This window comes from Piliocolobus tephrosceles, chromosome 17 (genome assembly GCF_002776525.5).
Source record: "Piliocolobus tephrosceles isolate RC106 chromosome 17, ASM277652v3, whole genome shotgun sequence".
Lineage (NCBI taxonomy): Eukaryota > Metazoa > Chordata > Mammalia > Primates > Cercopithecidae > Piliocolobus > Piliocolobus tephrosceles.
This window is the reverse complement of record NC_045450.1, coordinates 10,847,610-10,875,051: the sequence shown is the minus strand read 5'-3', so window position 1 is coordinate 10,875,051 and position 27,442 is coordinate 10,847,610. Positions and strand designations below refer to the sequence as shown.

Sequence of the window (27,442 nt, the reverse complement as noted above, 5' to 3'; positions counted from 1 at the left end):
CCCAAGACTCTAGGTTTCACCACAACGCCACAGCTGCCTCCCAGTCACACCAACATCTACTTGAATCTTGGCATGGGACTTTCCTCTATCCCCAGACCCAAGTTTCCTATGGCTATAGATGCTTAGAAAGTGCTTCAAAGGCCCCTTTGTTGGATTGTTTCTCCAACCCACAATGCCAGAGCAGGCTGTAGGGAAAAGATGGCCCTGATCATCCCATGGCAGGAGAGACAGCCCTTCAGCAATCCCTGAGGGCAGGGACCGCATCCCTCAAGCTCACCTCCTCCCAGCTCTCAGCATGTTTCTGCACATGGCAGCCTCTCTTCATCCGTGGCAAAGATGCAGAACTAGAATTCACAGTGCCCAGCAAGTGCCAGGCACCAAATGACATGACTCGTAGGCGTTTTCCCATTTGGTCTAACTTACATCAGCTATTTGTATTCCTGTTTCTCAGATGAAGAGACGGGCTCAGAGAGATTAGTGAGCTGAGATTTGAACCCAACTACCCATCTCCAAAGCCTCAGCCCACTCTACAGCTTTTTTGAATCGCTCTTGGCCCCCCACCACCCTGGCGAGGAAAGGTGTGGGTGGCAAGACCGTTTCTCCTTTTGAGGAGCCATCTGGGGGCAGGGCAGAGGTGTGGTCTGTGTCTTTCTGGTAAATGGGCAGTATTTTTAGAAGGTCCTCTTTGGGCCGGGCACGGTGGCTCAAGCCTGTAATCCCAGCACTTTGGGAGGCCGAGACGAGCGGATCACGAGGTCAGGAGATCGAGACCATCCTGGCTAAAACGGTGAAACCCCGTCTCTACTAAAAAGACAAAAACTAGCTGGGCGAGGTGGCGGGCGCCTGTAGTCTCAGCTACTCGGGAGGCTGAGGCAGGAGAATGGCGTAAACCCGGGAGGCGGAGCTTGCAGTGAGATGAGATCCGGCCACTGCACTCCACTCCGGGTGACAGAGCAAGACTCCGCCTCAAAAAAAAAAATAGAAGGTCCTCTTTGAAACTGTGCTTCCCCCTGAGCCACCACCTTCCGCATCCAACTTGAGAAAATATTCCTGATCTTTTTGCCATCAAAAGGCCTTTTTAGGGTTCATTTTCATCCCCACTTCACACAGCTGAAGGATTTGAAAGACTAAGTATAGACACTAAGTGGATGTCTGAAATAACAATTCATTTCCCTCTCCCCCGAGGGAAATCAAGTGTTGCCGGAATGTTCTAACTCAGACCTAAACGAGCTGGAGATCAGTGCATGCAGCTCTTCTGTGCGCAGCATAATGTTCCATGTCAGCTGGTGGGAGATGAATGGGAGCTCAGATGGTGAGCTTTGGGGTGAAATTTCCCAACTTTGAGATTATCCCTACCCGCCAACACACTACAATCTGGGCAAGTTCATTTTTTAAACCACTTGGAGCCTCAGTTTCCTTATCTGTAAAGTGGGGAATAATAGTAATTGGCAACTTATAGGATTAGGGGAGTTAAGTTGCATGGAGCCCTTAGAAAGCAGACTGGCGACCAGTAAGTGCTGAATGAACAGTAGCTTAAGGCGGCACAACTTCTGCATGGTGAGTACAATATGTGTGATGGCCGTTTTTATTATTGACTTCTTACCTCTGTGAGAGTGACCAGGGAAGATTTCTTTGTGTCTGGGGCTGTGCTAGATGCCTTGCATTTACTATTCTGTTTTAACTGTTAGTGGCAACTCTGGGAGATTTGTGTTATTATACCCATTTTACAGATGCAGGCGCTGAGATCACATCCAGTTCATTAGATTATTTTCTTCCAGGAGGAGGGGAGTCTATCTTTGAGGGTCTAAGGAGGCACTGCAAGGGAGAAGAAGACTCTTTTGCTATCCCTAAAAGCCTCCAGCACTGCTCTGAACTGTGATTAAAGAGCATGAGAAGGAGGCCGGGGTGGTGGCTCATGCCTGTAATCCCAGCACTTTGGGAGGCCGAGGCTGGCGGATTACTTGAGGTCAGGAGTTCAAGACCGGCCTGACCAACATGGTGAAACCCCATCTCTACAAAAATACAAAAATTAGCTGGGCTTGGTGATGAGTGCCTGTAATCCCAGCTACTCTGGAGGCTGAGGCAGGAAAATTGCTTGAACCCGGGAGGCGGAGGTTGCAGTGAGCCGAGATTGCGCCACTGCACTCCAGCCTGGGCGACAGAGCAAGACTCTGTCTCAGAGGAAAAAAAAAAAAAGCATGAGAAGGAATACTTCCCTACACTTGCCCATGAACTTCTCCTCCTGAGGAATGATGGGAAGACCTCTGAACGGTGTGCCTAGAGACACGGTTTGAGTTTCTGCTCTGCCTTTGATCCTGAGTATATGACCTTAGCCCTCCGAGCCTCCGTTTCAATGAGTGTGGGAACCCCTTCCATTGAGTCTTTTTGAGATTCTGATTACTCATTGCCTGGCAGTCTTCTCCTTTTCCTTTCACCAAAGGCCCCCCACCTCAACACCAACCTGCTCCCCAACCTCATGACAAGCTGCTTCCTGGGGCCTGATGATGTTGAGAAGCCAGGGGCCTAGGAAAGCCTATCTACCAGGACCAGACCCCAAACAGCTTCTTGTGGGCGTAATAGCTCAAATGAGTTCTCCTTTTGCTCAAGCGCCCCGTAGTGCTCCCAGATAAACTCTAAGACTTAGACATCTCTCACTTTTCCCCTCTAACGCTGTAAAACAGTGATTTACTGAGCACCCCATAAGAAAGTCGCCGAGCTCAGTTCCTTATGGGCCCCAAAGAGGTTTGCCACACAGTCCCTGCCAAAGAGGCTTGCAATGTAGACCCAGATGGTATTTTAGGAGAGAGACAAAACATAATAATAGCATAGTGGTTAAGGGTGCAGGCTGTGGGTTCAAATCTCAGTTCCACACTAGCTGTGTGACCTTGCAAACGTTACTCAGCCTCTCTGAGTCACAGAATTGACTGCATTTTATCGGCACAGTGCTTACTTCACTGGGTTGTTGTGACTTGCCTAAAGTGACTTAGCCAGTAAGTGGTACTAACATGTAAACTCCAAAAATAAAACAGCAAGGTGTCATTTGATACTGTACAACTGGCAAAAGTTAGAAATCTGGGAAATGCCAAGTGTTGGTTACACAGGGTTTGTGGGAATGTAGATGGATGGAGCCGCTCTGGAGAACGACCTGGCATCATGTAGAGTATCTAAGGATATGTAGATCCTACAGCCTGGCAATTCAGTTCTTGGGTCTATACATTCCGAAGAAATTCTCCCACAACTCCCCAGGAGAACCTATCTGAGGATGGTTACTGCTGTGTTATCTGTGTTGACAGAGGGTTGGAGGTTACCTAGGTGTCCATCACTGGGGGTGTGGACAGGTGAAAAGTAAACACTGAACTCCATAGAGAACAATGTCCATGATTAGAAGCAAAGACCAAATGCATCAGAAGCAAGGCAAGTAGATCTTAATAACATAGTATGGAATGCAAAAGTAAGAAACTGTGGCCGCGCGTGGTGGCTCACACCTGTAATTCCAGCACTTTGGGAGGCTGAGGTGGGTGGATCACTTGAGGTCAGGAGTTTGAGACCAGCCTGGCCAACACGGTAAAACCCCATCTCTACTAAAAATAGAAAAATCAGCCTGGGTGACAGAGTGAGACTTCATCTAAAAAAGGCAAAATATGTTTTATAAGAGCACATATAAACAGAAGGATACACCTGAAATGCATTAGAATGGGCACCCAATATGGGAAATAGGGACATTAATGAAGAGAAATCCCTCATGTGAACCAAGGATCTTAGTGTACTATGACCTGGGCTGGGCTGGGCAGTTAATTGAAGGTTTAAAGTTCCAAGGGTTGAAAAGAAGGAGGCTTCTCATTGGGCGCGGTGGCTCACACCTGTAATCCCAGCACTTTGGGAGGGTGAGGCGGGTGGATCACCTGAGGTCAGGAGTTCGAGACCAGCCTGTCTAACACGGCAAAACCCTGTCTCTACTAAAAATACACAAATTAGCTGGGTGTGGTGGCGGGTGCCTGTAGTCCCAGCTACTGGGAAGGCTGAGGCAGGAGAATCACTTGAACCTGGGAGGCAGAGGTTGCAGTGAACCGAGATTAAGCCACTGCACTCCAGCCTGGGCAACAAAGCGAGACTCTGTCTCAAAAAAAAAAAAAAAAAAAAGAGAAAAAAGAAAAGAAGGAGGCTTCATGGGATGGGGTCGATACCTCTGTGGCTCACCAACAGTAGGGCCTGCACAGAGCCTGGTACCTATAGATGCTCACAAAGAAACAAACCTCTGCTCTTGCCACCGCATAGGCTGTCTGGGGGTGGCTTGATTTTTACCTAATAGCCCAGGGTCCTGGGGAAGAGAGAAGAACATACTGGACTTGGAACAGGATGGGGGAGGAGGAGCTGGAGGTAGAGGAAGAAGCCCCTCGCTCTCCAGCCTGCTGTTTGCAAACCAAGTGTAGTATCCCAGGAGAATGAGACAGAGAGAGGACTTAAGAGAAATGACTGGTCTCAAGACTTTCACTTCCTGGAGTGGCACGAGGAGGTCACAACAGATGGAGAGGAAACTAAGGCATGTAGCAACACTGCAGCGCTCAGGGGCTTATGGGCCTGGAAACGGTTGCAGGTTCTGATCATTTGTCCTCAAGGCAGGGAGAGTGGAAGACGTGTGTGCATGTGCACGCATGTATATGTGTGTAATGGGGGCAGGAAGTCAGATGAGCTTCATCTCAGGAGAGGTCTGGAAATATTGCTATTGGTTGGCTCTAAATCCCCTCTCTGACCTGCAGGCTCCTCAACTGTGCAACAGGGGCTTGGCTGCAAAATCAAAAGTTGAATCTGGTCGATAGGCCTACTTGTTCCATTTCCCAAGCCAAAATAACTCTGTGTGTGTGTGTATCACAATATCTCTATATAGAGTACACACAATTGTTACCAGAGGCCCCACTACTCCCTATTGCCTTCTGCCTATACACATTTCACATCATTATGGCCCCTTTGGCATTTGGATTTGCCACTCTTCGCAGGTCCCTTCTAGCTCTGACCTGCTGGAAAGATAATGGCTTGGGAGGGATGGGTGACTGGGGCAGGGAGAAGCAGGATTCAATTCTGTCCTGTCCTGCAATGGAATCGAGGTGCACAGTAGGGTCTTTTTCCACAGAGGGTCTTGGAGGTGACTGGCCCTGGGTACCCAAACAGGCAGTTCCACACAGAGAAGAAGGAGGAACACTAAAGTTGCAGCATCTGGGGTGTTGGGTGCACTTTCCCAGCTCTGCTGCCAGCTCAGATGGAAAGGTGATTAAGAGGTAAGCTGTGTGTGATCACACCTGTAATTCCAGCAATTTGGGGGGCAGAGGAGGGAAGAAGACTTGAGGCCAGGAGTTTGAGACCAGCCTGGGCAATATAGTGAAACCCCATCTCTTCAGAAATAAAAGATACAAAAATTAACTGGATGTGGTGGAGTGCCCTTGTAGTCTTGGCTACTTGGGAGGCTGAGGCAGGAGGATGGCTTGAGCTCAAGAGCTTGAGGCTGCAGTGAGCAATGATTGTACCACTGCACTCCAACCTGGGCAAGAGAGTGAGACCTTGTCTCATAAATGAATGGATGAATGAATGAATGAATGGTAAGCTCTCTGGGAGCTGCGGGATGCAAAGAGCTGCTCCCCGCTGACACCTGCCTGCTGTTCCTTTTTGCCATCCCGATTCCAGTGCCCTTGGATGGATTTCCATTGCAGCTCCCTGCCCTTTGGGTTTGAACCAACCAGCCTCTGGCAAACAAAGTAACTTCAGAGCAGGAAAGCTGAAAACAAAGCAAAACTGGCTCCAATCCCTAGCCAAAGGGCTTCTCAGCAGTTGGAGGCAGTTTAGAGAAAAAAGGACCCACTCGGTCATGGAAACGGCAGTGTTTACAGTAGCCTGGTGGCATGGAATTGACCCAGGGAGTCATGAGACCTGAGATACGGGCACTACTCTGCTTCTGAGAGGCTGTGTGACTTTGGGCAAGCCCATTCCCCTCTCTGGTCCCCAGGGCCCTCATCTGTTAAATAAGAGGGTCACACAAGAGCAGTGGTTTTCAGATGAAATTTTACATGGATCCTAAATTCCTGAACAGGTGAAGAGAGCGCTGTGGTTAAATCGGATCGCCAGAGGCTCCACTACTCCCTATTGCCTTCTGCCAGGACACATTTCACATCATTATGGCCTTTTTGGTTCTTGGGTTTGACACCTGTGGCTTAGAGGCCCTTTTCAGGTCCCTTCTAGCTCTGACTTCTGGAAAGATGATGACTTGGAAGGGATGGGTGATTGGGGCAAGGAGAGGCAGGATTCAACTCTGTCCTTGAAACCTCTCTTGCCTAAAATAAGCTGTACAGAGTACAGTTTAAAAACACAACTCAGCCTGGGCGTGGTGGCTCATGCCTGTAATCCTAGGACTTCGGGAGGCTGAGGTGGGTGGATCACTTGAGCCCGGGAGTTCGAGAGCAGCATGGTCATCATGGCAAAACCCCGTCTCTACAAAAAATACAAAAATTATCTGGGCGTGGTAGTGTGCATCTGCTGTCCCAGCTACTCAGAAAGCTGAGGTGGGAGGATCCCTTGAGCCTGGGGAGGTCGTCGAGGCTGCAGTGAGCCGTGATTGTGCCACTGCACTCCAGCCTGGGAGAAAGAGTAAGACCCTGTCTCAAAAATAAATAAATACATGAAACTAATTTAAAAAAATAAAAACACAACTCCACCAAGTGAAAGAAGCCAATCTGAAGAGGCTACATACCGTATGACTCCAGCTATTTATCTGATAAAAGCAAAACAATGGAGATAAAAAGGTCGGGGGCTGCCCAGGGTTATGGGGGAGAGAGGGAGGGATAAATAGACAAAGCATGGGATTTGTAGGGCAGTGAAACAAGTCTGTGTGATATTGTAGTGTCATATACATGACATCATATATCTGTAAACCCACAGAATCTACAACATCAAGAGTAAACCCTCATATAAACAAACTGTGGACCTTGGGTAATAATGATGCATCAATGTGGGTTCATTGATGATAACAAATATATCAGTCTAGTGCTGAATGTTCATCATGGGGGAGGCTATGACTGTATGGGGGCACAGGAGGTAGATGAGGGGTGTGAAGGTCTAGTTTCCTTGCTGTCCCAGCTATGGGATTGGCTAAGACCTCTATTGTGACTGCATTGCACCTCAACTCCTGCTGCTTCCCAACCCTGCTTTCTTCCCTTTTCCTTTGGGCGTTCCCTCCTGTGACTGCCCGCAGTAAACCTCCTGTATGCAAATCTCCATCTCCTACTTGGCTTTCCAGGCAATCTGACCTGAGACAACTTACTTCTATTTTTCCTCCAAGAGGGGCCTGGAAATCCTACAGAACCCCACAAAAGACACCACAGATGCCCCCTCTGAAAGTCCAGGCAAGCCACCTATCTTCTCTGGGTCCCGATTGAGGACCTTGACCTCATAGCAACTTGGAAAATCTTAAAACTCAAATGAGCCATCATCTCCGGCTTGTGCATTTGCCAGTGAAGGGTAAAGTTATTGCGGATAAGGGACCTGGTGGTCCCAGGATAAGAATGAAGATGAGCTGTATGAGCTGCAGCCAGAAGACCTTCAGTCCCTGTCCAGAATGCAGGGTTGGGATAAGAGTTCCCTTCCCCACTTGCCTGGTCTGTCCCAGCTCCAGATGGCCTCCCCTCTGCATGCCACTCCTAGCTGCAGTCAATGACCTCGAAAGGAGTCCAACAAGTTTTTCCTGGAAAGGAACCTGACCCTGGTGCTGGGGTAGGGGGTGGAGTGATCAGGATCTTGTGACTGCAGTTAGAAAAGCCAGGCTCCACACTCCAGTCCTGACCTATCCAGCTCTACTTAACATAGTCCCCTCAGCACTCTGCTGGGTGCTGCAGACCCCAAGATGAACCATGAGCCAGTCTTGCTTGCTGGGATCTGAGTATGGAGTCCAGCCCTTGGCAGGCTTGGCTGTGAATGAGAATTACCTGGGAAAGGTGTTAAAAACACAGCGTCCTGGGCCTCACCCCCAGTGGCTCTATTCAGGGAGTCTGCAGCTGGGCCCAGGAATCTGTATTTTCTTTCTTTTTTTTTGAGACAGAGTTTCACTCTTGTTGCCCAGGCTGGAGTACAATGGTGTGATCTCGGCTCACCACAATCTCAACCTCCCAAGTTCAGGTGATTCTCCTGCCCCAGCCTCCTGAGTAGCTGGGATTACAGGCATGTGCCACCACGCCCGGCTAATTTTGTTTTTTTAGGAGAAACAGGGTTTCGCCATGTTGCCCAGGCTAGTCTCAAACTCCTGACCTCAGGTGATCCGCTGGCCTCGGCCTCCCAAAGTGCTGGGATTACAGGTGTGAACCACCATGCCTGGCCTGGAATCTGTATTTTCAAAGATTTATTTTTATTAATTTATGCATTTTTTTTTTCTAAGAAGAGATCTTGCTCTGTTGCCCAGGCTGGTCTCGAACTGCTGGTCTCAAGCCATCATCCTGCCTTGACCTCCAAAGGTGCTGGAATTACAAGCATGAGCCACTGCACTGGGCCCCTTTCTTAATTCTTACATGTTTCCTTCCTGAAGTCTCTCAGCTGCCCTCTGCTGCCATGCCCTTGGTCTAGTAGTCACCAGACCCTCAGCCTAGATTTTACAGTAGCTTCCAGGTCTTTCCGCTCATGCGGTTTCCCAAACTGCAGGCATTCGTCTTCCATCTTTACAATTTTTTGGGTCATATTGACATATCACCTGCTGTACAATTTACCTCAGTATTTTCCTGACCGATTTTAAAAGACAGCGTTCTAGAGTTGAAAGCAGGGAGTCAGACAGATATTTGTCCACCCGTGTACCTAGCAACATTATTCACAATAGTCAAGAGGTAGGAACAACCCACCTGTCTATCAATCAACAAATGAATGGATGAACAAAATATGGGATGTCCACATATTAGAATACTATTCCGCCATAGAAAGGAATTACACGTGCCATGACAAGGATGAACCTGGAAGACATTATGCTAAGTGAAAGAAGCCAGGCACAAAAAGACAAATATTGTGTAATTCTATTTATAGGAGGTGGCCCAAAACATAGAGACAGGAAGTTGGAGTTACCACGAACTGGGTGGAAGGAGCAGTGGGGAGTTATTGCTTATTGGGTAGAGTTTCGGTTTGGGAGGATGAAAAAGTTCTGGAGAAGGATGATAGTGGGGGTTGCACAACAGTTGGAAATATTTAATGCCACTGAATTGTACATTTGAAAGCAGTTAAAATGGTAAATTTTATGTTATATGTATTTTGCCATCATATTACAGAAAGAAAACTTTTTTTCCCACGTGTAAATGGAGAAGCAAAACCAAACCAACAGTATCACTTGTGGTTGAAAAAGAAACAATGTTACTAAAATAATGTCAACTTCTCTATCACTTTGTTTAAAAGAAATCTTAGCAAGCATTAGGGCACTTTCAAAGATCAGAGAAGATCAAGAGACTTTGTCCTTGATGCAAGAAGGATTGAAGGAATCTGAAAAGTATCTATGTCCTTCCTATGAGAATCGGTGGTAACTAATGCCTCTTTCTGAATTGTCTTTTGACTGTGTGTGTCTTGGTCTTTGGAAACCTCCCATCTGCCTATGCTTTCCTCTCTGATTTTTCTTTTTTTTCTGAGACAGTCTTGCTCTGTTGCCCAGGCTGAAGTGCAGTAGTACGGTCTCTGCTCTCAGGTAACCTCCACCTCTCAGGTAACCTCCGCCTCTCGGGTTCAAGCAATTCTCGTGCCTCAGCCTCCCAAGTAATTGAGATTATAGGCATGCACCACCATGCTCGGCTAAAACACAAAAAGGCGTTTTAGTAGAGATGGGGTTTCTCTATGTTGCCCACGCTGGTCTTGAACTCCTGGCCTCAAGCAATCCACCCGCCTCGGCCTCCCAAAGTTCTGGGATTACAGGTGTGAGCCACTGCGCCCGGCCCCTCTCTGATCTTACTAAACAATCCCTTTAGGATCTATAATAATTATTCCCAATGCATGAATATTCTTTGGTGGTTTTCCAAAGTGCTTTTTCTGTGCACATCAGACATCATCAAGCAAGCTCTCATGTTTTATCCATTTTACAGATGAACCTCAGAGAGTGCAAGTCACTTGTCAGGGTGACTCAAGGCAAATCAAGGCTAAGTCCAGAAGCTTAGTACCTCCCTCCAGCCACTTCCCTGATTGCCTGGAACTGACCCAGAGTGTCCTTGGGTTAATTTTCTGATTCTGCTCTTCTCAAGGTATCTGAGGTTGGGTCTTAGGACATGAAACCAAGCCCCAGCCATCAGACAGACTGGGTATCAACAGGTTTCTCTCTGACTGCCTGGGACCCGCCCTGCGTTTATGGAGGTTCACATCTGCTTGCTGCACTGGACTGGGCTCTCAGTAGACCAGGGTTCAAATCCTCCCTCTGCAAACTGCTTGCTATGTGGTGTTAAGCAAAACAAACAAAACAAAACGCCTCCTGGGACTTCTTTTCTGATAGAGGGTTTGTAACAGGGAGAGAGTAAAGAGATGAGACCACATTAGCGCCTCCCAGTGTCTCCGCCCTGGGGACTTTTGCACCACAAGCGAACATTGGAGTCACGGTCTCAGCCTCACCCCAGGCCTAGCCAACGGGGCCTGGGGGTGAGCCCAGGAACCTGCATCCTAAACAGGTTGATCATCCCAGGTGATGTTCATGTGTGGGAAGGCTGGGATTCCCAGCTCAGTCATCTCTGAAGACCCTGCCTCCAAACGTTCTGAGGTTTTTGGAGACCAGGTCATTACCTAAGGCAGCCGGGGGTTTGCAAGGTGAGCATTTGTTGGAGTCAAGTTCCTCTGGCTCCTCTTTCTCCAACAGGAAGAAGTACCAGTTTCCTTAACCTTTCTCCAGAGAAGTATTTATTTGTTTTTTCTTTGGAGTGGGGAGCAGAGACTGAAGACTTCCTGCCAAAGTTAGAAACTTTAGGCTGCGACTGGGGAGGGAGCCATGCCTTGAACTTCTAGGCTTTTGCCGCTTCTCCTGTGCCACCTAGGGTGGAGAGGGGCTGTGGGACTCAGGAGAACCAAGGCTTTTAAGAGTTTCAGACAAAGCTAAGCATGGTGGCTCCGATTCCTGCTTTCCTGGACGCTAAGAAAACCCAATTTCTCACTCCCACCCCGGCATTCGTATGCTGGCTTTCCGAGGACCTTTAGCCTCTCTCCTTAGAGGGTGTGACTCAGGACCCCAAAGCGAGATACAGAAATGAGAGATCAAGAGATCGGTTCAGTCCAGGAGACCCCTCCCCCACCCCTCCCAACAGCACACACCTTCGCCAAGATGTTCAAAGAGAGTTGAGGACTTCTCTCATCCTCAGGTTAAAGGTTTGGCTCCCTGCTGCCTCCCTGCACAGAGGCCCCCCACCTGGAAAGCCCAATACCCAAGATTCCAGAGTTAGAGCAGGAATATGACCCAACAGAGAAAGTGAAGCTCAGAGAAGGGCGGCCCTGGTCCAAGGTCTGGCGTACAAGAAGGGCGCGTGTTTCCCTCCGCGCGCAGGTGCGCACCTCTGCAGGATCCCGGGCGCACGGAGTCGGCCAAGGGTGGCCTGGGGCGTGTGTCTGCTGCGCGCTCCCCGTCTGCGCTCTAGCTTCTCTGCAGAAGTTGCCGCCAGGCTTTCCTGCCACCCGCCCACGGCCCTGGAGCTCTGGGCACAGCAAGCCAAGCCCCGGGTTCCCAGCTCCCGGTTCCCGCGCGGAGTCGTTCCAGGGATGCGGCAAACGAGGTGTTTCCCAGGTCTGCATTCTGCATATTCCATCCCCCCTTCTCCCAGACTTACTGTGTAAACTTGAGCTAGTAGCTAACAGTCTCGGAGCCTCGATTCTCAGCCCGACCTTAGCGGCTGCAAAGGAGACTTTGGTCAGCTATTGCTGTTCCCCGGGCTCCCGCACGCGCTGCTGGTGGCCTCTCCCTCCCGCCAGCTCTGGAGCGGCGGCGAGTCTGTGGCAGCTTGTCCCCTTATCATCTTACCTCTCCGCCTCCCCGCAGTTCTTTTCCCTTTCACTTTCTTTCTGCATCACTAGACGCTGGCCAGGCTGTGGAGCAACCGGACACCTACTGTGGCCACCACGTGCTTTATCAGAAGTGGCATCCCAACTGCCTGGGCCCTTCAAGAGGTCCCTACCTCCAGTCGGCTCCTCACAGTGGCCAGCTCCACTTCGGGGAAAGTCCCAGACCCAGAGCCGGGAGCCAGGAGCTAGGGAGCCACTTGGGCAAGTGATCTGTAAGCCATGACTTGCAGAGAGCTCGTCCCCACCCCTGGGTGGCTCTCTGTTTCTCTCCAAGTCAGTCCAACCGTGAAAGTGGCAAACCACCTCCCAGGGCACATGGAGGAGTGAACTGAGCTATTCACTCCTCTGATGCTGGCCCTAGGGAGGAAGACAAAATCTTTCAGGGCCTTCCATGGATGGAAAACCTGTGTCCCCATGACCACACCCCCAGCGGTGTTAAGAGTCCTGCCCTTCCTTTTCAGAGGTCTTGGATTCCTGCTGGGTCCTCCAGGGCATGAGACCTTGAGGCGGTCACTTTCCCTTTTCAGGCCTGTGTTTCCTCATCTGGAATTGAGGGAGGGGGCAAAGTCACCTCTGACTTCTCCCCCTCAAACACTTTCCCCTAGTAACTTATAGCTGCACCCAGCAACACCGGCAGACGTGTCATCAGTCTCTGGGTTCAGAGTAAACCATACACTTCAGGGGAGTCTGAGAAAAGGGGTACCTTTTCCCTGTTTCTCTGGAATGGCAGGACCAGCTGAGACCTCACTCTAAATTAAGATGCTTTCCCGGCCCTTTTACCTTGGGGCTCTGACAGGTAGGACCCAGCAGGGTGTGGAGCCAGGCAACGCATGGTGTAGGAATCTCAGCCAGGCAGCAGCTCCTGGAGTCTGGCAGCCCCTCCTCGTGCCCTCAGCTTCCCCAAAGATGCCTTCGGATGCCCAGCTCAGAAGCACACAGCCTCATCACTAGCCAGTCACTAGTCGGAAGCCCGCCAAGCTAAGCCAACATGCAAAGAAACAAGTGAGGGACCGTCAAAAAACTCTCCCTGCAAGGTGGCCCCAAGCCGTCAGATTTCTGTTTCTGAACACTCTCTAATTTTCCCACACTCCCTTAAACCCTTTAACCATCAACAACAGCAATGCCAATAAAATTGAGCTCCTATGATGATATTCAGTTCCTACAAACTACTTGGCAGTGTGCTAGGTCCCTCGTCATTACCCTATCACACAGGCTTTCCCACAGGTCCATTTTACACTCCAGGAAAAGTGACTCAGAGAATATAAACAACTTCTTCAGGGGCACACCCTTCCCAGCCAACGGTGGAGCTGCCATGCTGCCTTCAGAGCCAGTGCTAGGTGTCTGCGCTGTGTTCTCCCCACCATCTGTCCCCTTGTCCCCTGCCCCTTTTCTAACAACACCATTTTAAAACTGGGGGAATGGGCCGGGCGCGGTGGCTCACGCCTGTAATCCCAGCACTTTGGGAGGCCGAGACGGGCGGATCACAAGGTCAGGAGATCGAGACCATCCTGGCTAACATGGTGAAACCCCGTCTCTACTAAAAATACAAAAAAAAAAAAAAAAAACTAGCTGGGCGAGGTGGTGGGCGCCTGTAGTCCCAGCTGCTTGGGAGGCTGAGGCAGGAGAATGGCGTGAACCCGGGAGGCGGAGATTGCAATGAGCTGAGATCCGGTCACTGCACTCCAGCCTGGGCAACAGAGCGAGACTCCGTCTCAGGAAAAAAAAAAAAAAAAAAAAAAAAAACGGGGGGAATGGCAGCATCCGCCAGCTCTCACCAGCTGCCAAGGGCTCAACAGCTACACCTCAAGGCTGACTCCAATTTTGGTTTCCCTGCTTCTCTGGGGATGGAGTAGAGTTTGGCAGAGGTCCTGTCTTGCAGAAGCAGTGCTCAGTATTTACCCAAAAGGATGAGAAAGGATCTTGCTGCGGGTGGAGGCAGGCCAGCATGCTGAGAGTTAATGACACACTGCCTGAAAATCTGACTTCTAGAACCTTTCGGTGCTGATACAGGATTCACAGTCCAGACACCTGGCTGACCTGAAGGTTCCCTCCGGTGGAAGAAAATAGACAAGTCTTTCACATCTTCCAATGGCGTGCCCCAGCAGGACAGACTCATGTTCTCATCCTCATCCCCGCTCCCAATTCGGAATGGTTTCTCTGTTTATCTGGAATGGCAGGACCAGCTGAGACTGCACTCTAAATTAAGATGCTTTCCCGGCCCTTTTACCTTGGGGCTCTGACAGGTAGGACCCAGCCGGGTGTGGAGCCAGGCAACGCATGGTGTAGGAATTCCAGCCAGGCAGCAGCTCCTGGAGTCTGGCAGCCCCTCCTCGTGCCCTCAGATTCCCCAAGGATGCCTTTGGATGCCCAGCTCAGAGGCACACAGCCTCATCACTAGCCTCATAACTAGCCAGTCACCAGTTGGGAGCTCGCCAAGCTAAGCCAACATGCAAAGGAACAAGTGAGGGACCGTCAAAAAACTCTCCCTGCAAGGTGGCCCCAAGCTGTCAGATTTCTGTTTCTGAACACCCTCTAATTTTCCCATGCTCCCTTAAGCCCTCCCCACGCCTCTGAAATTAATTTCAATTCCTTGTGGTGGATTGCACTTGGTGAAGACAGAAAGTCGCACAGAAAGTCTGTTGGGGGAATCTTCAACACTCTGACATTCAGAAATGATGATCACAATGGAATCACGCTGGTGCCAGCTGCCAATATCTGCCATCCTCTGCAGGATGGGGCCAGTATCATAGCTGCCTCAAATACCTCAAGACAAGCTGAGAGCCTCTGTTGGGGACTTCTTAGGTGCCGTTCCCCTCTACCATGCCCACCCCCACACGAAATTGCCCTGAATTTCCCTGGAGATCATAAGTGGCCCACCTGTCATTTTCATCCCTAGATATTGGACTAAAACATAAATTACACCTAAAAGAGTTTTGACCCAAATATAGTACCCTTGTAGCCAGATGGTTTGGGATGACCCACCGATGTGAAGCTAAATAATACTGACTCCCACAGGGAGAAAGTTAGTGTCTTTTCCAGTCTCTGCCCATCCTCCTGATGGCATCAAGGAGGAAGTCTCAGTTTGGTGCTAACATGTCTTTAACGCCTCTTCTAATGTATGATCACTTCATTTTATAGAAAGCAGCTCTCTAGCCTCAGAGCCTTCTACAGTCAACAGTATCTTGCTAGAATCTAACATCACTCTTCTTTCTTGTTTAATGGTTACCTCCTGTTTTTGCCATTTTTTTCCTTTATAATGGAATGTAAAGTTTTATTTGAAAATAAAGCAGATATCTGGGCCAGGTGGCTCATACCTGTAATTCCAACATTTTGGGAGGCCAAAGCAGGGGGATTGCTTGAAGCCAGGAGTTGGAGGCCAGCCTGGGCAACAGAGTGAGACCCTATGTCCACAAATTATCATTATTATTATTATTTTTTAGACAGAGTTTCACTCTTGTTGCCAGGCTGGAGTCCAATGGCACGATCTTGGCTCACTGCAACCTCTGCCTCCCGGGTTCAAGTGATTCTCCTGCCTCAACCTCCTGATTAGCTGGGATTACAGGCACTCGCCACTATATCCAGCTAATTTTTCTATAATTTTTTTTTTTTTTTAATTAGCCAGGTATGATGGTGCACACCTGTAGTCCCAGCTACCCTGGAGGCTGAGGTGGGAGGATCGAGTGTGCCCAGGAGTTCGAGGCTGCACTGAGCTACGATCATGCCACACACTCCAGCCTGGGCAACAGAATGAGATCCTGTCTCTCTTAAAGAAAAGAAACGAAAGGTGAATAAAAAAGGTGAGTGGTTAAAAAAATACCCTGTCATAAATAATAGTAAGATGTTATGCAGAAAACACAAAAATGAGGAAGGTGGTACTGAAATGAAGGTTTGGAAGCAAAGACTTGCGTGCCTCATGCATTTTTGCTGAAAGAGCACTGGACGGGGAACTTACTAGCAGGTGTGTGACCTTGGCCTCTTTACTTCCTCTCTGTGGTCCTCAGTTTCCCCACATGTGAAATGAGGATGATGCCCTTCTTTGTAAGGTGATTACTTTGAAAGCTTCACTGTTTTCAGAAGTCCTGGGGTGTGGAGGGGGGTGGAAATTGCTGGACAAATAAGAAGTGCTGGACAAATTGCTGGACAAATTTGAAACAGCCTTGCTTGGTGGGGCTAACAAACGGACATGGTGAATGTCAGAAATTCTAAGAAGGGCCAGGCGCAGTGGCTTATGCCTGTAATGCACTTTGGGAGGCTGAGGCGGGCAGATCATTTGAGGTCAGGAGTTCAAGACCAGCCTGGCCAACATGGCAAAACCCTGTCTCTACTAAAAGTACAAAAATTAGCCTGGGCGTGATGGTGCGTGTGCTACTCGGGAGGCTGAAGGACGAGAATCACATGAACCCAGGAGGCGGAGGTTGCAGTGAGCTTAGATGGTGCCACTGCACTCAAGCCTGGGTGACACAGAGAGACTCAGTTTCAAAAAAGAAAGAAAGGAAGGAAGGAAGGAAGGAAGGAAGAGAGAGAGAGAGAGAGAGAAGGAAGGAAGGAAGGAAGGAAGGAAGGAAGGAAGGAAGGAAGGAAGGAAGGAAGGAAGGAAGGAAGCAGAGAGAGAAAGAAAGAAAGAGAAAGAAAGAAATTCTAAGAAGTCTCATTATCCTATGACCTGGTGCCACGGGAGAGGCACCTCTGACTGCTCAGCCGTCTTGAGGTCCCATATGGGGGTCCCTTTCTGTTCTCAGAGATAGCTGGCTCTGATGTCCCCCCATCTCGCCCTCAGACCGATGGCCAGGGCAGCTTTGAAACTTAGAATGGGCCAGCCGCAACTACCAACGCTCACCTGGATGACTGCAGCTGCCTGGTATATCTTCCCTGTACCAGACGTTCATTTCAGTACCACCTTCCTCATTAACATCTTCCTTGACTCCTCCAGACCCAGGTCTTTTCCACAAGACCTGAACCTGACGATGCCTGTGTCAGTGTAGGTCTGTGAGCAGAGCAAGTGACACCCGTCAACCCATGTGTTTGGCTGATGGCAGAGGATGCACTTTGGCACCCGGAGGCACCAGGGTAGAGAGGCTAGAGATGAGTAGCAGTGGTACCCAGCCAGGAGCTGAGCTGAATTTCAGCACAGGCAGATGAGGGTTCGGGGATGGAGAGGGAGCGGGCAGGATGGCTCAGAGGCAGAATGACAACCTCTGGCACTGAGTGAATGGGGGTAAAGAGCAGGAGGAGGAGTGAAGCCCACCGCAGGCTTCTTCTCTGTTGAAACACCTGCCTCCTTGCTGCTGCCTCTTAAAGACTCCTGCAGGCTGGACACGGCGACTCACACCTGTAACCTCAGCACTTTAGGAGACTCAGGTGGATGGATCACTTGAGGTCAGGAATTCGAAAACAGCCTGGCCAACATGGTGAAACCCTGTCTCTACTAAGAATAGAAAAATTATCCAGGAGTGGTGGTTCATGCCTGTAATCCCAGCTACTCAGGAGACTGAGGCAGGAGAATTGCTTGAACCCAGGAGGTGGAGGTTGTAGTGAGCCGAGATCACACCATTGCACTCCAGCCTGGGCAACAGAGTGAGACTCCATCTCAAACACCACCACCACCACCAACAACAACAACAACAACAACAAACTCTTGCAGAGGTGATGAGGATTCCCCGACCCCAGGTCTGCTTGGGACAAAGTCAGTTCTGTCCTGAGAGAGGACCCCTGTCAGGAGAGGTGCTGCTGAAGCCAGTCTTGCTCTAAGGATCTGAATGTATTTGTCTTGAGTCAGAATCTAGCATGGCAGCAACCACTATAACCCATAGTGGGGTCCCCTGCCAAGTCCCAGGGGGAGATGGGGAGGAACTTGGTCTTCCAAGAAAAGAACAGTGTTCTGGAAAAATTGCCAGTGCTTGCTGCAGTCTCCCAAAACAGATTCTGCTCAATCCTACCTTTGCACCTTTGTTCCCTGCAAGCCAAGGGAGAATGCTGGGCGCTTGCTCCCTCCCTGCGCTGCTCTCCTGCCTTCTCTCTTTTGGCCTATATTTTAGCCATCCTGCAAAGCTCGAGTTCCCAACTTCATTGCGCCTCCAGCTAACTATAATTTTTTGCTTTGCTGGGTTTTACAAAACTTGCTGCAACATTGTTTGGCAATAAAACTTCAACTTTCAAGTTCATAAGCATCATCCCTGCTACCTCTGATTAGACCATAAATCTGTTAATGCCTAGGGCCAGGTCTTTAATTTTCTACGCTCACCCCAATACCTACACAGAACTGAGCATTTGAAAGACACGTCATCAGGCTGGGTGCACACTGCACTTTGGGAGGCTAAGGCAGGCATGTCGCTTGAGCCCAGAAGTTTGAGACCAGCCATGCGCAACACATCGAGACCTCATCTCTACAACAAATAAAAAAAATTAGCCTGGCAGAGTGGTGCATGCCTGTAGTCCCAGCTACTTGGGAGGCTGACATGGGAGGATGACTTGAGCCCAGAAGGTTGAGGCTGTAGCAAGCTTTGATTGCACCGCTGTGCTCCAGCCTTGGTGACAGAGCAAGACCCTGTCTCAAAAAATAAAATAAAATAGGCCGGGCGCGGTGGCTAACACCTGTAATCCCAGCACTTTGGGAGGCCGAGGCGGGCGGATCACGAGGTCAGGAGATGGAGACCATCCTAGCTAACACGGTGAAACCCCATCTCCACTAAAAATACAAAAAATTAGCCAGGCGTGGTGGCGGTTGCCAGTAGTCCCGGCTACTTTGGGAGGCTGAGGCAAGAGAATGGCATGAACCCGGGAGGCGGAGCTTGCAGTGAGCTGAGATCATGCCACTGTACTCCAGCCTGGGCGACAGAGCCAGACTCCCTCTCGAAAAAAATAAAAAATAAAAATAATAAAATAAAAGACACACTATTCCAAGACCATTTGAAGGAATGGATCGAGTTTTAGATTTGAATGATCAAGGCAGCCTCCAGTTCCAAATGGATGAAGATTCCTCCCCTACTAGATTGAAAGTACTTCTTCATCTCATGCTTTTTGGTGAAAGAGCACTGGATGGGGAGTCCACCATAATTTCTAGCAGGTGCTAAATAAATGATTCAGGAGAAGGAAAGAAAGGAGGTGAGAAAGGGAGGAAAAGAGATCGATGAACAGGGAGATAGGTGAGTAGAATACAACTGCTATGTATTCAAATTAGGGAGGAACATGGGAGAGTATATGAGAACCTGGACCTACTGATGGATTGTTGTATAGGGGGCTTAGTTGGTAGGAAGGCAGGGAAATACTTTGACATGTAAATATATGGGAAATATATGGGTGATTAGGTAGGTAGAGAAATTGATTAACTGATAAGTAGACATGAGTAAGTAAGTATATAAGTATGTAGATAGTAGATATAAATAGATAAATTGAGAAGTAGATTACCGCCATAAGACAGGGCAAGAGGCTGGGCACGGTGGCTCAAGCCTATAATCCCAGCATTTTGGGAAACTGAGATGGGTGGAATGCTTGAGGTCAGGAGTTTCAGACTGGCTTGGCCAACATGACAAAACCCTGTCTTTACTAAAAATACAAAAATTAGCTGGGCATGGTGGCAGGTGCCTGTGATCCTAGCTATTCGGGAGGCTGAGGCAGGAGAATTGCTTGAATCCGGGAGGCAGAGGTTACAATGAGCTGAGATCATGCCACTGCATTCCAGCCTGGGCTACAAAGCAAGACTCTGTCCCCCAGCCAAAAAAAAAAAAATTAAAAAAAAAGACAGGGTGAGAATAATGATAATAACAATAATAAAAAGAAGTAGATATGAGAAGGTAAATAGACAGATCAGGAAAGTTGGAGGGCAGGCAGGTAGGTGGATGGGAAAGTAGACAGTAAGGAACGCAGGTGAACTGTTCAAGGTCATAGCAACAGAGAACAGAAACCGTCCCTGGTTGGAGAAGTGCCAGGCTTGGGGGCAAGCTGTGTTTGGAACAGTCTAGCCTGGGAAAACCCATGGGGAAATGCCAGCTTCCAGATGCAGGTGTGTCTCCTTCTGTGGTTCCTGAGGTAGAGGGCCGGAGAAGCAGTCCAAGGTGAAAGGCTTGAGTTAGTTCCTCACCAACACATCCCCTTCCCTGAGGCAAAGGAGGTTCCCAGGATCAGAACAGGGGCTGGTTCTCAGGAAAGGAAGCCCAGAAGGAGGGAGGGCACAGCCTCGATCCTCTCTGGTGTGTCACAGCTCTGGTTTCTCACATCCAAAGGATCAGATGGGGAAGGAAGCTGGAGGAAGGGAGCTTAGCGATTTGTGGAGTGTTCCTGCCTTTCCAATAAATCAATCAACTTCCTAGAGGGAGGCTTTGTTCTTTTATTCCTAGAACTGAGACCTCATGGGCGAAAATACCACACAATGAAAACAGAACAACAAAAACAACCAACAAAGTAGAGTCAAAGGAATCAATAAAAGATAAGACCCTGGCAGGGGTGCCCTACAGCCTCTGAGAAAGTGTGCAAAATGGGCCCCTTCGTGCTGCGCCATCCATGGTCAAACCTAAGGCCAGCTGAGTCTGCCCCCACTTAGAGTCATCTTTCCACCATTCATGTTGGGCTTGTGGTTGCCTCAGACGCCAGCCTCGGGGCTGAGTCAGAACCAGCTTCCTCTTGCAGGAAATGCATGGGTCTTACACTGAGTGATGTCCCTGAGCCCTTAGATCAGTGACTCTGAATGCTATTATCATCTCCACTGTATAGGTGGGGAAACTGAGGCGGGGTGCCCGGGAAGTGCTCAGAGTCATACCTCTTGGAATTGGGAAGGCAGGACAGGCACTCAGGCTGTCTGAGGACATGGCCCATGTGCTATTTCAATGCCTCAACCCAAGGACAGGGGCCACATTGATTCAGTTCTCAAATATGCACAGTATCCAAGCACTCAGCACTGTGTCTTGCACAGAGTAGGTGTCCAGATATTGTTTGGGGCCCCCAGTGAGACTGCAGTAATTATTTTTCTCGGTGCTTCAAACCCCCAGTTTATCTTCTTCGTGTTCAATTCTCCTTGCTGTTATCCTCCTTATAGTGGTCTGGTGTTTATACAGTGCGACCTAATGTCAAGCACTGCCTTGGAAGGTTTCTACCTACCATCTCATTTAACCCACTAGAGCCCTGGGAGATTCGTATCATTGCTCCCATTTCAGAGATGAAGAAACTAAGATTCCAAGTGGTCTAGTCATGTGGCCAAGGTCACATGGTGTGTAAAGAGCAGAGGATGGCCTCAGACCCAGAGCTGTCCAGCTGTCCAGCCTCCAGCCTGGTTCTTTTTCCATCATCACCCATCCTAGCTCCCCCTTCTTTGGCTTCTGACAGGTGTTGTCCTGATGTTGTCACCCACTGTTGACCAGGGACTGCCTGAATGTTTGCTTTAACTTCCTATTGAGGCACCTGAGTTCCTCCAGGGCAAGGACCTTGACTCTTGGGACTCACTGGAGCTTTCCGGGGGCTGGATGCACAGAGGTTGCTCTGTGTAGCATAGAGCGAAACCCCTAAGCTCCCATTTCCAGAATTGGGCTTTCTGCACAATTGCAACTAAGGCACTGCAATATCTGAAGGTGCCTTCTGAATCATCAATTTCACTTTGAAGATTGCCGACCTATTTGGGGTAGATTTACGGTAGCCCCTTGGGTTGTTTAGGAGAGGAAGCCAAAACAGTACTTTTTTTGCAGAAAGTACAGCAATTGGCCAGGACTCATGAGACCCCATAGTCTCCCTCTTCAGAACATGACCAGAGGCAAATCACTTAACTTCTCTGTACCTCAGTTTACTCGTTAGTAAAGGAGGAATAATGGTATTACATGAACTATCCATTCATCCATCCACCCACCCATCCACCCACCCATCCACTTAATAGTCAACAAATATATATTGCATACCTACCGTGTGCTCAGGCCCTGTGCTAGGTATTTGGGACATACTGTGATCAAAACATAGATCCATGTCCACGTGGAGTTTATTTTTCAGTGAGAGGGTCAAACAATAAACAACACACACACAATACGAAAGTAAGATATACAGAAGGTGGGGGGCCAGGCGCAGTGGCTCATGCCTGTAATCCCAGTACTTTGTGGGGTGGACGGATCACTTGAGGTCAGGAGTTCAAGACCAGCCTGGCCAACGTGGTGAAACACTGTCTCTAAAAATACAAAAATTAGCCTGGCGTAGTGGCTTACACCTGTAATCCCAGCTATTTGGGAGGCTAAGGCATGAGAACTGCTTGAACCCAGGCGGTGGAGGTTGCAGTGAGCTGAGATCTCACCACTGCACTCCAGCCTGGGTGATAGAGTGAGACTCTATAAAAAAAAAAAAAAGTGGGGAAAAAAAATCAATCTGGGGAGGGGGCTCAGAGTGTGGAGGGAGGAGTTGCAATTCCAAATGGTTTGGTCAGGGCAGGCCTCGTTGATAAGGTGCAAAGAGTAGAAGGAATTTAGGAGGTTGACCAAGAGAGTGCTCGGAGAAGAGTGCTCCAGGCAGAGGGAATGGCATGTGCAAAGGTTCTGAGGCAGACGGTGTGCTGAGCATGTCCGAGGAACAGCAAGGGTGCCAGCGTGGCTGGAGTAGATGAACGAGGCAGACAGGAGTAGGGGATGACAGCAGGGAGGTGATGAGGTGGGAAATTGTCCAGATTGTGGGCCGTTGTCCAGATTTAGCTTTTTCTCTGAGTGACGTGGGAGCCAGTGGAGCGTTTAGCACAGCAGAGGGCCAAGGTCGTTATAGAGTGGTTCGGAGGGAGGGTCACAAAATCCCCACATGGATGATTTCCTTTTCTGAACCCCCATAAAAATGAGTCCGTGCCCTTTGTTTACAAACCATGCAATTCTCTTGCCCTGTCCTCTTTCTTCCCCTCTGAGAGCTGTCCAGCAGCCAGCACACCTCCCAATTGTAGAGGGTCAGGACTGGCGGCCCTGGAGGGAAGCTGGCTGGAGGGCAGAAAGAGAAAGCAGGAAAAAAGCAATTTGCCCTATACCCCTCCCAGCTCCCTGAAGACCACACTGGGCCCTGAGTGCAGTTCCACTTTCTGGAGTCACGTGAGATCAGAAATAAAAATATTACCTCCCGAGGGAGGAAACACAGTTAAATAACAGGAACCAGCACTCTCGGAAGGAGGGGGTAGGAGGGGCTGGAGTGTCCGGCAGCAGCCTGTGAAGGCACATGTGGCTGGGGCGGGAGGGGCTGCAGCCAGGGAGAGAGGAAGGTTCTGGCTTCTCCCCCAGTTGGCATCTGTGCCGCCATCGAGACCACACTGGCTGTCTGAACCCCTGTTGAGAAGCCAAGGGAGAACGTTTGGGTGGTAAAGATGCCCCCTTGCCTAGCTGTCTGTTAGGAGGAAGAGAATGAAACATGAGGCCAAGAGACGATGGAAACCACTTGGGTGAGAATTTGACCACAAAAAGAGCCAACCCCGTAGAAATGTATGCCTTGGCAGGAAAGTTGGTAAACAGCATTGATCTGGTGCCCAAGATAAGGCCGCCAAAAACGTATTTGATGCCGTGAAGTTTAAGTTGAAGATCAAAGCTTGTCTGTCTTCAAATCTAGCCTTCACCACTTCCCACCTGGTGGACCTGGGCAAGTTGTGTCACCACTGGGCAGAGTCTGTTTTCTTCTTTAAGTGTTAAATACGAATGAGGATCAAAGGGTTCAAGGTCAAGGGGGAAGTAAGTAAGAGGGTTCTAGATTGTGGTTAGGACGTTTCTGGCACACTAAGTACTCAATAAATGTCAATCACTGTTATTCTCTCAAGAGTTGCGTTTCAGAAGGAGATAGAACAAACATCGTCTTTAGAAAGTTATGACCAGGTCGGATGCGGTGGCTCGCGCCTGTAAGCCCAGCACTTTGGGAGGCCAAGGCGGGAGGATCACTTGAGCTCAGGGGATTGTGAGCAGCCTGGTCAACACAGTGAGACCTCATGTCTCCAAAAAATAATTTTTAAAAAGTATCCAGGCATAGTGGTGCCTGCCTGTGGTCCCAGCTAGTTGGGAGGCTGAGGTGGGAGGATCACTTCAGCACCGCAAGTTGAGGCTGCAGTGAGCTGTGATCGTGCCACTACACTGCAGCCTGGGCAACCAAACAGACTCTGTCTCAAAAAAAAAGAAAGAAAGTTGTGACATTGCAATGAAGGGAGGATTTCTTTGTAACTGGGTAGGAGACACAAAAAGTTGGAGGAGCCAAGAATATGAGTGGACAGAGTACAGTGCAGGCTTGTCTTTCCGGTTTAAGATGATTGTGTCACCAATGCTCTTAAAAATAAGGCATTCATTCTGTCTCCCTCTAAGCCAGTTCTTATTCTCTGTTTCTCATCTTTCTTTCCCCCACCTTCTCCCTTTTTCTTTTCCTCCGTCAGCCTCCCCTTTCCTTCCTCTCCCTCCCTTTTCTCCCTGTCTCTGCCTGTCTATCTGTCTCTTTCTGTCTGTCTTTCTCTCCCTTCCTTTCTCGCTCTCCCTCTGTCTCTCAGTTTCTGTCTCTGTGTGTCACACAGACACCCACATGCACACATAAGCAAATGCATGCAAACGCACACATGCTCATGCACACACATACACACAAGGTGAGCTCTGCTTTCAGCTCTTTCTCTGGCTCCTCCTTTCCCTGCACTCCATTTCTCTATTTTTTTTTAGATGGAGTCTCCCTCTGTTGCCGAGACTGGAGTGCAGTAGCACAATCTTGCCTCATTGCAACCTCTGCCTTCCGAGTTCAAGCAATTCTCCTGCCTCAGCCTCCTGAGTAGCTGGGACTACAGGCACCCACCAAGATGTCTGACTGATTTTTGTATTTTTTAGTAGAGACAGGGTTTTGCCATGTTGGCCAGGCTAATGTTGAACTGATCTCAGGTGATCCACTTGCCTTGGCCTCCCAAAGTGCTGGGATTATAGGCATGAGCTACTGCGCCCCGCCCCATTTCTCTCTTTTTGACTCACACTGATTGTGCCCGCATCCCACTAGACTGTGGGCCCCTTGAAGGCAGGAGCTGACCTGTCCATCCATGCCCCATTAATGTTGATGTATCATCAGGGCTCAGTGACTGAACCCAAGCAGGCATCTGACTGCAGGCCCCTGGGATGTTTCCTTCCAGCAGAGTGGGAAGCACACCGTACGCTCCGGCACACCCAGCAACAAAGATAGTGCTCCAAGTTTTCACTGCTCCTGCCAGCTCACCATACACCAGTCTGCCTTCCCGTTGACTTCCCTTTCAGAGAGGAGGGAAAATCCTTGAGCTGCCTACAGTCTGTCATTGCTCTTTGATTAAAAGTGATGCCAACTTACCATCATGGTCACTGTGGCTGGGGCCCCTCTCGGCTGCTGGGGGCTGCAGCCCACTCCGGGCCCACCCCAGGAGGGCCAAGTCCAGGTCTCCTTTCTCTAGTAGGGTCAAAGAGATCTTCCTGGCCAGGGCCTCACTATCAGGCTCATGGAGCAGAGTGCAGTGGTATTCCCTGGAGAGGAGCTCCTCCTTCAGCAGGTGGTCCAAGAGTGCCTGCACCTGGCTGGGCTGATGGCTGGAGAGCACTATTCGCACCTGAGTCAGGATGGCCTGGAAGTTGTTCATGGCAGCCCTTGGAGTCAGGGCAGCTGCCCTGGCCAGTGCCTGGGATCTCCGCTCACCCGGCGTGCAGCATCCAAAACATGAAGTGAAAACCAGGACGAGGGAACCTCTGCAATTTATTACAGTTTATTTCTACTTAGGAAGATTTCCTCTTTTGTGTTGTAGGCCGGGGTTCCTGATGAACGGATGGATATTGGCTTTTGGGTTGATTCAGACTCCACAGATATTCTCTGGGTCCTACCCAGGTGCATGTGCCAGAGAAGCCCACAGTATTCTGTTGCAGCCAATCTCGTATTTCTAAGAGGAAGGCAACATGCCTCCGTAGAGGACCTATAGGGTAATAGGTCTTTTCAGATGTTTTATCATAGCAAGAAGGCATTGTGGTATAGAGGTTAAGCAAATAGGGTTGGAGCTAATCTGCCTATGTTCAAGTCCCAGATCTGCTCCTTGACAATTATGTGACTTTGGGCATGTTACATAGCATTTTTTTTTTTTTTTTTGGCAGGGTCTTGCTCTGTTGCCCAGGCTGGTGTGCAGTGGCGTGATCATAACTCACTGCAGCCTCAAGTTCCCGGTCTCAAACGAACCTCCCATCTCTGTTTCCCGCGTAGCTGGGACTACAGACTCACACCATCATGCCCCGTTAATTGTTTGTTTTTTATTTTTAGCAGAGACAGTGTCTCACACTGTTTCCTAAACTGGTCTTGAATTCCTAGGCTCAAGTGATCCTCTTGCCTCAGCCTCCCAAAGTGCTGGGATTACAGGTGTGAGCCACCAGCCTGCCTTACTTAGCATTTTTAGTCTCTGTTTGTTAACACTACTTACATTATAGGGTTGTTAGGAAGATTAAATGAGATAACATAAATAGAGTCCCTAGTGCATTATCTGCAACATGATAATAATACAATAAATACAAGCCATCGTTATTGTTATTAGTGATTAATCATGCAAACTACTATCACCTTGAGTTTAACCTCACAAAACCTCAGTCTCCTCACCTGCAAAATTTCCCACTAAAAGCAATCCAAGCTCATGTGCATTTAAGGGGCTTAACACTGGACCTAATAAGCACTTAACGAACACTATTTGTTAAGACTTTCCCCAACTCACTAATGCACAAAACTGAGGATTTGCATAGAAGCCAGTCTGGTTTATGATTCTAAAAATCCCCAACCCAGTTTTAAAGAACTTATAGGCGAGTGTTCTCCTGCCCATTCTGTAACATGCCGTGACTTTGTTTCCTTCCAGACTCAGGACTACCATCTCTCAGATGGGGCCATTTGCATTATTCACTTAAATGAGACAAAGGATTTCCCTTTCCAATATGGCTGACCAGCTCCCATATGATCACTACCACAGGTAACAACTATAAACTCTGGGGAGAATATAAGAAACAACTATCTGAAGGCACTGGAGAGTGACAGGCCAGGCAGATACCGGAAGAGAGTCAGCACATGGAAAATAAGTATATCACCAGTGAATTTCCTAGTTTATGAGTTTAGTCTAAAGGCAAATTTCAATCAGTGCTGTGCAGTTAAGACTCTTATTTAAGAAAGGAAAAAAAAAAAAGGCTGGGCATGGTGGCTCATACCTATAATCCCAGGATTTTGGGAGGCCGAGGAGGGAGGATTGTTTGGGCCTAGGGGTTTGAGACCAGCCTGGGTAACATGGAGAAACCCCATCTCTGCTAAAATTACAAGAGTTAACTGGGTGTGGTGGCTCATACCTGTGGTCCCAGCTACTTGGAAGGCTGAGGTGGGAGGCTCACTTGAGCCTGGAGAGGTTGAGGTTGCAGTGGGCTATGATAGTGCCACTGTCCTTTAGCCTGGGCCACAGAGTGAGACTCTATCTCAAAAAAAAAAAAAGGAA

At 49.1% G+C, this 27,442-nt stretch overlaps 1 protein-coding gene across 14 annotated transcripts in view; it reads right to left on the bottom strand.

Moving 5' to 3' along the window:
• The window catches only part of CIITA (class II major histocompatibility complex transactivator), a 60,415-nt gene extending 34,776 nt beyond the window's left edge, over positions 1–25,639 (bottom strand). For 3 of the 14 annotated variants that reach the window (XM_023231154.3, XM_023231155.3, XM_023231162.3), the window contains exon 1: positions 25,294–25,597. In XM_023231154.3, the coding sequence (XP_023086922.1) occupies positions 25,294–25,576 (283 nt within the window). In that variant the 5' untranslated portion in view covers positions 25,577–25,597. The other 11 variants (XM_023231157.3, XM_023231159.3, XM_023231158.3 and 8 more) reach the window with 9 other exon arrangements.
• Positions 25,640–27,442: the final 1,803 nt, after the last annotated feature.